The sequence below is a fragment of the Antechinus flavipes genome, chromosome 1 (assembly GCF_016432865.1).
Source record: "Antechinus flavipes isolate AdamAnt ecotype Samford, QLD, Australia chromosome 1, AdamAnt_v2, whole genome shotgun sequence".
NCBI classification, from domain to species: domain Eukaryota; kingdom Metazoa; phylum Chordata; class Mammalia; order Dasyuromorphia; family Dasyuridae; genus Antechinus; species Antechinus flavipes.
The window spans coordinates 718,376,106-718,388,207 of NC_067398.1; the positions used below are offsets into that span (position 1 = coordinate 718,376,106).

At 49.5% G+C, this 12,102-nt stretch overlaps 1 protein-coding gene across 1 annotated transcript in view; it reads right to left on the reverse strand.

The window, feature by feature from the left end:
• Window positions 1-383: 383 nt before the first annotated feature.
• GNB1L (G protein subunit beta 1 like) overlaps window positions 384-12,102 on the reverse strand; it is a 121,844-nt gene continuing 110,125 nt past the window's right edge. Inside the window, exon 8 of the mRNA XM_051973214.1 lies at window positions 384-2,906. Within this exon, the coding sequence (XP_051829174.1) occupies window positions 2,640-2,906 (267 nt within the window). The 3' untranslated portion in view covers window positions 384-2,639. The remainder of the gene's footprint in view (window positions 2,907-12,102) is intronic.

A 12,102-nucleotide genomic window follows, 5' to 3' on the forward strand; every position in this document is an offset into this window, starting at 1 on the left:
TTTCCTCTTTGTAATCCTATAAAATGGGTAACACAAGTATTTTTATCTCTATTTTCAGATAAGGAAATACATAAAAAATTAGACCAAGCAAAAAAAAAAAAAAAAGAATAACACAAGGAAAATAACCCCTAGGCTTCTTGGGTTGTTCAGAGCATTAAATGAATTATAAAGTGCACAGCACATTATCTAGCACATGGTGGGTGCTTAATAAATGCCTCCTTCCTCCCTTCTTCTTTCTTTCTCTTCCCTCCTTCCTTTCTTTTCTTCTTCCCTCCCTCCATTCTTCCCTCCTTTACTATGTGCAGGAAGGTCCAATGAGCACCTACTAGGTGCCAGACACTGTTCAAGGACTTGAGGTTATAAGAACGGCTCCCATTTCTTTCTTTTTTTTTTTTTTAATTTTTAATTTCATTTTTTTCCGGCTCCTGTTTTTTCTAGGCTTCCCAGGTTACTCACAATCCTTTGAGGAAAGGCAGTGCGAGTTGCAGTCTCCATTTCACAGATGAGACTCAGACGAGGAGACTCGGCCTTTATACCCACATGACTAGTGGGCACCTAAGCCAGGAGCCTCCAAGAGCAGGAGTTTCCCCTTCCTGTGTGGGAAGGATTTTGTCCCAACTGGAAGCTCTCTCATGGACTCTTAGACAAGATTACAGCCTTTAAAAACATTTGCTAAGTGCATCTTGATGGGGGTCCTTGACCTATGGAGAAGCCCTGACATTCACGGGTAGGGGGCCAGCTATAACATTCAGGATCCCGAAGCTAGAGCACATTGTCCCTGCCCTCTGGCCTCCGTCCTGCCTCCCTGCCTCCCGCACTTTCGGTGTGGGAGGGATACAAAGTCCTGCACAGGTTTTAGAGACCAATGATGATCCTGTGCTCACGGAGCCTGCAGTCTAGCCGGAGGACAACACGAGCACAGGGAACAAATACAGGCCAGTACACAAGCACATTGGAAAGATAAGGACTGAGTCTGGAGCCGGATGATCTGCTCCAAGGCCACTGTTCCATCTGAAATCCCTAGAAGAGCCTAGAATCCAGGCTTCCTGACTCCCCCTCAGAGGTTCTCCAACTGCACTTAGTTCCAGGAGCCTTCCCTGGTATAGATGGCAGCCCCCACAAAGCGCAGCCAGCTCGTGGGGCCGTTAGGGGCTTGGACGCTTCACGGCCTGCTGTGGAAGCTTTAGCCCATGAGGAAATGTTCCAGGGAGCTCGTGCAGCTGAGAATGCTGGGAGTCTGGGGTTCCGAGGGTGTTCACAGTCCCAGGCTGTCTATCTGAATCGTCTCACTGTTGAAGAGAGCCACGTCCGTCAGAACTGATCATCTTATAATCTTGCTGTTGCCCTGGACAACGATCCCAAGTTGGCTACCAAAGAATGTCGTGGGTCAGGGGACCACCTGCTCTTGGATTTCCCGAGGGAGCCTCCTTAGGGAGGCAATGACGAGGCTCTCTGGGCAACGAGGGCTCCGCCACGGAGACCAGCCCTTTGGGTAGAGAAATGAGACTCGGGGGAGGCCTTCCCGAGGCTGCCAAGTCACAAAAGGCTCCTTTTTGAAGAGTCTCCCAAGCCTGGCTCTGCCTAGAAGTGAATAATCAAGGTGGAACCCAAGACTTTTCTGCCGAGGAAAAACCAAATGAAAAGCAAACAAGATTGCTTTTTTGTAAAATTTAATTTTTTTTTCAATTAACAAAAATCAATCCCCTTGCCCTCCCACTTCCGCTGCCCCAGTAGGAAAAAAAAGAAAAACCAAAAAACTAGCCAGTAAAACAGGCTGATGCACCAGCTGCACAAAAGGTCCGTCGGCTCTTCTGGACGTGGCGGCACCTTTCGCCCCGAGACCCATTTCAGCGGAGTCCCCGAGACGTTCCGTCATTTCCCACGCTCCTGTCGCTGTGTACGCTGTTCTCCCTTCCATCTGTATCAGTCCATCTGAGCCTTCCAGGCTTCTCAGGAACCAGCACAATAGTGCTCCACCCCATCACATGTTCAGTCCTCCACCATGAGCCTTTGCACCTCATTTCTAGTTCTTTGCCGCCAGAAAAGACACTGCTCCAGATATTGTTGTCCATTTGGATCCATTTCTGCTCCCCGAGTGTGGGCCCAGTGGCGGTTATCATTGGAACAAATGTTTTCCTAATTTAGGAATTGCTATCCAGAATGGGAGAACGAATCCATAGCCCCAACAGCGGTCCATGAAGGCCCCTGTTTTCCCACGGCCCCAAGAACATACATTATTTTCCTTCTTTGTCAGCTTTGCCAAACTGATGGATGTGAAATGGAAGCTCATGGTTGTTTTAATTTCTAATTCTTTATTGGTAACTTGGAGCATCCCCCTGGATGCTTTGTCGCTCAGGAAACTGCTTATCCTTCTACTTTGACCATTTAACTCATGGGGAATGGCTCGTATTCTTAGAAATTTCGTATTTTGGAAATGAGACACGGGAAAAAGAGTTTTCTCCACCAGACTGAGTGAGTGGGACCTCACCTGGACATAAAGTATTTTATAAAGAGAAAAAGTAAGTGGTTGAGGCTGAATTCCCCCCAATCCTGCCAAACCAAGTCCAGCCTTGTCCATCGCTGCCCCTGGAGGCCCCTGTGGAGTCACTGACTAAGGGAGGGCCGACAAGAGACTCTTCTCAGGGCTGGTTATACACTGACCACACGCTGATGCGCTGGTCCTTGGAGCCACCGGCCAGCAGCTGCTCGCTCGGCCGGCCCGGATCAGAGAAGGCCACACAATGAACAGCTGCGCTGTGGTAGTCCAGGACTGCCAGGGGCTTCAGCTGCTTCCAGCCAAACAGCCTAATGCGATGATCCCAGCCCGCTGTCGCCACGATCTTCCCGTCTGGCCGGATGGCGACGTCCGCTATTCCAGGATTGGTGAGCTCCTGCGTTCTGCAAACCTACAAAATTAAGATAGAGAGGAAAGAATACATTGTGATCTGCCTGAAACGTTCCTGACAATAGGAAAAACCCTTTGAGCAGGTCAGAGAAGGAGAGAGAAGGATAAAGAAGAAGACAGAAGGAAGAGGAAGGAGGGAGTAGGATAAAGAAGGAAGAAGACAGAAAAGGGAGGAGGAGGAAGAAAAAGGAAGGAAGAAGAAAAAGGAGGGAAAAGGGTAAAGAGGAAGAAGACTGAGAAGGAAGGAGGAGGAAGAGAAAGGAGAGAGAAGGATAAAGAGGAAGAAGACATTAAAGAGAGGAGAAGAAGGAAGAAGAGAGAAGGAAGAGAAAGGAGGGAAAATGAGGAAGAGGAAGATGAGAGGAAGAAGATAGAGAAGGGAGGGGGAGGAAGAAAAAGAGAAGAGGAAGAGAAAGGAGGGAGAAGAACAAAGAGGAAAAAGACAGAGAAGAGAGAAGGAAGAAGAAAGGAGGGAGAGAAAAGAGGGAGGATGATAAAAAGGAAGAAGACAGAAGGGAGGAGGAGGAAGAAGACAGCGAAGGGAGAGGGAAGAAGAAAAGGGAAGAGGAAGAGAAAGGAGGGAGAAGGATAAAGAGGAAGAACAGAGGAGAGGAGGAGGAAGAGGAAGAGGAGAAGGAATCTGCAGTATGACCTTTTATCTTTCTCCTAAAAGTCACCCTCCTCATGACCCCACTATTTCCCCATTCATCTTGATTCACAAGCGATACCTGGCAGTGACAAAGAGGAAGAACCCAGAGAAGTATGGGAGGCGGATATAAGCTGGGGCAAAGTAGAGTGAGCAGAAGCAAGGAGCTATCATATGGAATGACAAAAGGAAAAACATTCAAAGCTGAATGCTGTGTAGTTATGGGATTGTTATAACGATCAAGCTTGTGCCAGAAGAAGGAAGAAATGATGTACTTCCTTTCCTTTTTTTTTTTTGGTTTTGGCTTTTGACTGAGGCAACTGGGAGTAAGTGACTTACCCAGGGTCCCACAGCTAGGAAGTGTTAAGTGTCTGAGGCCAGATTTGACCTCAGGTCCTCCTGACTTCAGGGCTGGTGCTGTACCTACTATAGTCCCATATAGTAGCCCTGTAAGCCTAGCTTCCCTTCCTTTCCCTCTTTGAAGAAGTGGGGGACTAGAAGATGTGCAATACTGTCAAATCTGCTTGATTGTTAGAACTGCTTCTTTTTCCTCCTTTTAACTCCTCGTTACACGGGATGATTCACAGAAATGACAGTGATTTAAAAACAAACCAATAAATTAAACACAAAAGAGCTTTGTAAAAAAGGGGGGGCATTGAATGGGGTCACATGAATACGATGCTCCATGAAACAACGGTTTAAAAGGTTTTCCAAGCATAGAGAGAAACCAGGCTTTGGCATTAGTCTCCCCCAATCCCATACTGGAGGAAGAGTTGAAAACAGGGGCCTAAAAACAAGGTCTGGTCCAGGTAGTCACAGCCAGAAAGACGCCACTTGCAGGTGGTTCTGATGGTGGGGGCCAAGGAGGCTAACTGGACTCTGCCTCCAGGCTGAGGGCCCACCTTGAAGGCTCCGTCTCATAACGGAAGATGGCCGGCCCTAGGGGCTGTTGTTTGGACCAAACGGGACATTTGTAGAGGGTTTACCAAAGGCGCCACATAACTGCTTGTTACCCCTGTTCCCCAAGTCCAACATTAGCTTCAGACCCAGCCCCATCCTCGTGGCCTGTCATTGTTCCGCAGCCGTAAGAGAACAGGCCCAGTCCGGGCAGCGGCAGCAGCGTGGCCTTCCCGCCTGAGGCGGGGGCCGAGTGAGCTAATCCCCGCTTTGTCCCCGACAAGCCGCGGTCTGGCACTGAGCATCTCCGCTCCGTTTCTTAATCTGCAGAAACGGGGCTGACAATGCCCACCTACTTCACAGGGATCTTGGGCGACTTAGCAAATTAACACCTGTGAAGTGCTTCAGAAGTACGGAGCCCTGGATGGAGAGGAGGCCAGAGGAAGCCGCTGTGTTATTAGGCAAAGCGCCGATCCTCCCGGCGGCTCCCAGCGGCACAGCCGGGGAAGGAGGTGCAGGAAACAGTCCACTGGTGCTCGGGAGAACGTGTCACAGCAACACAAAAATGTTCAGTGGCTCGGGGTGAGGTGGGTGGGGCTCGGGGCTCTGGGCGTCTCTGCTGACTGAGCCCGAGAGGGAACATGGAGTCTCTGTTGTCGTCTTCATCACCATCATCACCATCATCACTCATCATCATCACCATAATCACCATCACATCACCATCATCACCGTCATCATCATCAGCATTATCACCACAATCACCATCACCATCACCCCACCATCATCATCATCATTCATCATCACCATTATCATACAATCACCATCATTCCTAGTAATGGGGACCCTCAGAGAAGACCTTTGTATGCGGGGTCTCGCCCTCCAAGCCTCATTGAGGAGAAGGGGACGAGGGAGCTTCCAGACAGACCAGAAGACTCCAAGCACTTCAATTCCAGGTGTGACCAGGATGGTGCTCCCCTTCGCTGGGAGAGATTGCAACCCCTCCATGCCTAGACAGCTTGAGTGGCTGAAGCTGGCCTAGAGTTTCCCCCCCTTCTTATTTATTCCAGTTCTCCTTCCCAGAAGCTGGGATTTCCAGAACCAGTGGTAACCTAGAGTTGCCGCCACACCGCGGGGAGGTACTGACCCAGAAAGCCCAGGGGCGCCATTTATAACCACGAGCAGGCTGAGAGTTTTCCGCCATCATGGATCGGGCGAAATACACAGAGCTTTGTGATCTCATCCAAGGGTTCTCTTTGTCTTAGATTTGCTGAGTGCTGAGGATCACCTGACCTCGCCCTCAGTTTCCTCATCCCAAAGGGAAGAGATCTTAAAATGGCATCTAAGACCCTTTCAGACAGACCCTTCTCTTCTCCCTGTTACCGTTCCTGCAGGGGCACTGCCGCCCTCCCAGGCACCCAGGCTCCCAGCCCAGGGTCGGGCAACACGCATCCACTGCACGTTTCCTCTGGGTCGGTCACGGGGCAATCAGAGAAAGGCAAAAATACCCCCCCCCCCGCTGTCGTCCTCATCATCACCATCATTACCCCATCATCATCACCATCTCTGCGCTCAGGACCAGGAGTCCAGCGTAAAAATCCAGCCCCCACGAGAGCGATGCAGGGCGGATGCCAGATCCTGTCCCTTCTCTCTTCCCCACATCCCTCACGGCCGCTCCCCACCCCACGGGATGGCCTCCTTCACCTCAACCGACGGAGGCAGTAACCTTTCAAAATGCCATTGTCTTTTCAATTCTGAATCCTCCCTTATCTCCCCTTCCCTCACCCACTGAGAGGGGAAAACTAAGTCTTAGTAACATGCACAGTCATGCAGAACAAAGGGCAGCTCCAACTTCTAGGTTCTCAGCTCCCTCCCAGGCCTGACACCCCCTGTTCTAAGCCCCCTCCCAGCCCTGGCACCCCCTGTTCTAAGCCCCCTCCCAGCCCTGACACCCCCTGTTCTAAGCCCCCTCCCAGGCCTGACACCCCCTGTTCTCAAAGTCCTTTCTCATTCTTAATATTCTGTTCTAAAGCCCCTTCCCCTGCATCAGCAATTAATCCTGTGACCTAGTACCACATAGCAGCTCCACGCCGTGCTAGGCCCAGGGGATAAGGAGGTCACATCCTAAGTCCACGTACACGCACAGAAGGCATATAGTGAATAACTACCCCCAGGTACAAAGGACTTAAATCTAGGGTAGCAGAGAGGGAGAGGGGAGGAGGAAGGTGCTTCCGGGCCCGGGAAACGGCCGAAAGCCACAGGGAGGAGGAAGCCACTTTGGCCACATCCCAGAGTGCGGGAAGGAAAGTCATGTCCTACAAGGCCGGAAAGGTAGGAGGGGGCCTGCTTGTGAGAACTTTAAGTGGGGTTTACCTGGGATCCCAGGGGAAAGGGGAGCTCCATGGTCAGCTCTGCTCTTACAGAAATGTGGAGGAACCAGAGAAGGGAGAGACCTGAGGCAGGGGGACCAAAGGGGAGGCCGGGAGATGACCGGAGACGTGCAGATACAAAGGGGGCGGAGGCAGGAGAAACAGGTGGCGTTTGTGCTCTTGCGGGTCAGCCATGCTCAGAAGGCTACTGGTGCCCGGTGAGCCCTTGTGGCTCTTCCTCTTCCACCCCCAGAATGCCCAGAATCAACGTGGGTCAATCATGGCACCCACACATTCAATGAAAATGTCATCGATTTAGTCATCAGAGTCAGGAAGACGGATCCTAGCCCTGGAGGGTCTTGTCTGTGACCTCCCATGTCACCTGCAGGGGGGTGTCCTCCTTCCATCCGGGGGAACCTCCTCCTTCTCTCCCAACCCCTCGAGAATGCCAGGGGACAAATCATGAGATTACGTAGCCTGTAGCCTGATCCCGACTGGACGCGCTCCATCCTGCTGAGGAGGGCGAGAAATCCCTCTCACTATCCCGTCTGCCCTTCCCACCGGAGCAGACACAAGGGCATCGAGCAGGAAGCGAGCGCCCGAGTTTGAGGAGGGTCAGCGCTGGAGACCCGTCCCTGGGAGGAATGAACAAGATCCTTTTGCTTTGTGTTGGTATCCTCCAGGCCACTTCCCATAGTGCCAATAAGGTGGTTGGTTGGAGGATTCCTTGAACGTGGTGTCTACAGCTCTCTCCTGTCTGTAGCGGAAGGAGGAGGAGGAGTGGAGCAGGAAGGGACGGGAAAGTCCAGGGTCCTATTGGGAGAAGACTGCAAAGAGGGCCAATGGAGCAGCCTGGGGATCCAGCCCGGACTCCTGGAGATGCTCTCCACAGCTTGGATGGCACACTCCTCCGCATGCAGACGATACTGCGCTGGGAGGGAGCGAACGCGGGGCGCAGCCGCGCAGGACCCCAACCAGCCTGGCGAGGCAGAAGCCCGGAGGGGAAACGAGGTCTTACACTTGGGCTAAAAGACTCGAGAGAAGGGAAGCACGTCTGAGCAGCGCCCACCAGGTCCGGCCTCAGGAATTAGGAGGGGCCGCAGGCTCCAGCTGCGGGCACGGTGCTCCGTGCAGGGCTGGGTAGCCTCGAGGGGCGGCAGAAGGCCTGGAGCCCATGCCAACCGCGCCAGCGGGTTACAAGAACTGGGAACTGGCCCACCCTGGAGAAGAGGCCTGGGCAGAAGTGCCCCAAAGCCCTGGAAGGGCCTGGTCTGCTGGGAGGCGGGAGGGGCCCCTTTACAGGCCGTGTTCCTTCCCGCCCGCCTCGCTGGGTGTATCCGTGGCCTCCAGGCCCAGCTGTTGGGCCTCCGGGCTTGCTGCGAACTCACCTTTGGACTGGAGCCCTCCTAGCTCTGTGAAGCTTGAATTACTTATTCGTGTATTTATTTTTAAACGGACCATCTTGTTCTAAGTAAGAAAGGTACAGCGTGTTATTTCTGCTTTGCAGCAAGCGACGCTGAAGGCCGCAGAGGTCGGACTGGCCCTGTCTCTGGTCACCGGGGCCAACGTGGGCTCGGACAGGAGCGCCCGATGGAGGCTGATGGGGCAGGCTGGGGGAAGGTCTCAGGATCCCTGGAGAACCTAAAAATCCAGATGAATATAAATCCGAGCATTATTTAAGGCTCGTGAGCATTGCCACAAGTACGGAAGGGGAAGGAACAGGGTCTGGCCACCACCTGTACTTGACTGTTCCATCTCAGCTTTCTTTCCTTCGAAAGCAAACTGCTGTTGAAAAGCAGCTGACGAGGGGCTCATCATCCGAGCGAGCAGCCGCTCGGGACATGTCGGTGCCCCGGTCTGCCCACATCCCAAGCGGGAGGCGGGAGCTTTCGGCGGGATGGCGGAGCCGAGGAGGGCACGGAGGCGAGAGCGGGGCTGCTATCGCTCTGAGACCCAGTCCAGGGAGGCCGACCCACGATGGAGGGGAAGGGGTCACCGAGTGGCTTTCAAACCCAAGCATTACCTCAGGTACTCGGAATGTACAGTAATGAGGACGCCCATCTGGTTTGGATTTACGAGCGCACTCGCAGAAAAAGAAAAAAATCATCTGCGCCTTTTGCTGTTTCTCCCTCCTTCTCGAGGCTGAGACCCAGTTCTCCTTGTGTGATCTTTAAAGACATCCAGGGCCGAGAGACTCCACAAGGTGGGTCCGAGCTGCACACTCTGGGGGTCCCCAAAGAGCCCCGCAGAGCTGGGTGGGGAGCACGCTCTCGCTCCAAGAGCTCGGGAGAGGACAGCCACGATCTCCTCCTCCTTTCATCGGGGCAGAGAGCGGCCTCCTCATACCCCCTCCCTCCAAGTCCATGAAACACGCTGGAACCTCACCTTTGATTTCTGTACTTATTTCACGGATATTGGTGCCACAGGCAGGCTGTCCGTCTGTTATCCTTCGCTATTTAAAACAATAAGTTCCAATTCCTCTTGTTTTTACATCACAGTTATTTGTAGAAATATTCTCCTTTTCTCCCTTACACCAAGAGCTAAATAAAAAACATATCCAACAGTGACGGACAGCATTCTGTTGAGGAGAGAGAATGGGGTAACTGTTGGGGAACCTTCGGGTCATTGATGATTTTTTGACTGCTTGGAATTCAGTTCTTTCTTTTTCCATTTACACCGTTGTAGTCGCCACATGTAACCGTTCTTATGGTTCAACTTATTTGAGTCTGGATCAATTCGTGCAAATTTTCCGACGTATACCTGTGATTCCTTACTCTTGGCTGCACGACCAGTTTACCTCATTTCCAGTAAGCTTGTGTGCCTTGATGAGGCCTAATTCACAGAAATCTATTTCCTCTCTCTCCTATCCCATTAGAGGAAAAAAGTGCAAATTCCTAGTAATAAATATGCACAGTGCAGGAAAATAAATCCCCTCAGTGGCCATGTTTTTAAAAAATACACGTCTCATTCTGGAGACTGAATCCATCACCTTTCTGTTGGGCCGTGGGCAATAAATTTGATAATTTGTCCTCTGGAATAGTGGTCGTTCACGGCTGATCATGGTTCCTACGGCCTTTTAAAATTGTTTATCTAAATTGTTGTTGTACCTACCATATGATTTGGTTCCGATTCTATCTGGTTCTAACCCCATTTTCATTAGTTTATAAATGTCTCCAAAATGATTCATTTTTACGATGATGCTATAGAATGTTGTTTTTCTGAGTTTCCTTATTTCATTCTGCATCAATAAATAACATTTTTCATGTCTCCCTATAATAATTTATTTCCTTCTTTCCTCTTTTTTTGAGCTACATTTATTTATTTTCTCAATAAAATTTTATTTTTCCAAATACATGTAAAGATAGTTTTCAAAGTTCATTTTTGTAAGATTTTGTATTTCAAATTTTTTCTCCCTTTCTCTTTTTCCTCTCCCCAAGACAGCAAACAATGGGATATGGGGCCCAAGTTAAAAATCAGACTGACAAGGAAAAAACCATGAGGAAAAAAAAAGCAAGCAAAGTCAAAAGATGAAAATACTCTGCTTCGATCCACATTCAGTCTCCACATTTTCTATCCCATCTATTGATTTCCTCATTTCTTACAGCACATTCCTACACCCCGATTTTGTTCAGTCCTTCCCCATCTAATGGACATCCCCTTAAGTTTCGATTTTTGCCACCACATAAAGAGTTACTAAATGCTTTTTTGTTCTTAGCTTTTGGATAGAGGGAGAGCTAGTAGTGGTAGTTGGGCCAAAAGGCCTACACCTTTCAGTAACTTTTTGTGTTTGTGTCCAATTTGCGTTCTAGAATGTTTGTACCAATTAATTAACAGTCCCCCTAACGATTCATCGGCATGCTTCTTTTTCCACAGCCCCTCCAATATATGTCATTTCTTCTTTTCTCTCATCTTTGCCAATGTGATGGGTATGGGAACCTCAAAAGTGCTTTCTCTAATTATATTTCTTTAATTAATTTACATTTCTCTAATTAATGATTAGGGAAATTTTTCACATGGCAATAATAGCGTACGTTTGGGCTTTTTCTCCTGAAGACTATTTGTTTGGATTCTTTGACTATTTATCAATTGGGAAATGTTTTTATTGCCAAAACTGGAATCAGCTCCTTCTATATCTTGGCAATGAGACCTTGATTAGAAAAACTTAGTGCAAAAAAATCTTTTCAGTTAGTTGTTTGGCTCTTAATATTAATTTTATTGACTATGTTTGCGCAGAACTCTTCATTTTTGTGATTGATAATAATTATTATGAAATCGAAATTATCCAGTTTTTCTTTTGTGATCCTCTCTTTTCTTCTTCCCATAGATACGGTAAATAATTCTTCCCCCACCCCCCCACCCCGTTTCTCTAATTTGTTTATGATGTGACCTTTTAAATCTAGCTCATGTATCCATTTGGTCTCATCCTGTACACGGTGTGAAGCTGTTAGCCTAAATCTAGTTACTTCCACAGTACTCTACAATTTTTGAAAACCAAGGCTAGTTTTATATTTAACAGAGATAGAATCTTTTCCAGGACAGCTGAGGAGTCCCACAGTGAGTGGATCCAGCCCTGGGCTCCTCTTCCTGTGCCTGCCTCAGTTTCCTCATCTGTAAAATGAGCTGGAGAAGGAAATGGTAAGCCACTTCAGTGTCAACTGAACGACAAAATCCTGTGCAGAAAAGTCGGACTTGAAACAGAGATGCTCGTTGCCATCCCTTCCACTTGATGTAGTGCTGGAGATGCTGCTACTGTGATAAGATGGGAAAAAGAAGCTCAGGGGAGGCCACCAGCAAGAGGGAAGAAGTCTTCTCTGTGCCAGGGATGAATGTGCAGAACTTTGGGGAGTCAAGTGAAAAGGAAAGAGCACATAAAAGCATTCTGCACAAATCATCCGAATTCCCATCAATAAAACGCAGCAGGAAAAAGAGCTTCAGAATGAATCAATCTACCTACAAGAGTCAGACGATAGCTGCATAAATAGAACTACAGGCAATGATTTTCAGAAATAAAGACGGACCTGAATAATGGGGAAGGCACGAACTCCTCCTGGGTAGGATGAGTCGGTGTAATAACAAGGACGACTGACCTGAATTCATTTACACCATCGCAGCCACACCGATCCGCATCCGGAGGATGACGCTGCAGATTTATTGGGGATCGGGAGGGGGGAGTGTGTGTGTGTTTTAGCCACAGCAAATCATCTGAAGAAAAATGGCATCTAAAGAGATGGGCGCTTAGAGCCACAGACATTTCGGGATCACTGAACTGGGACGCAGCCTCTTCTAGT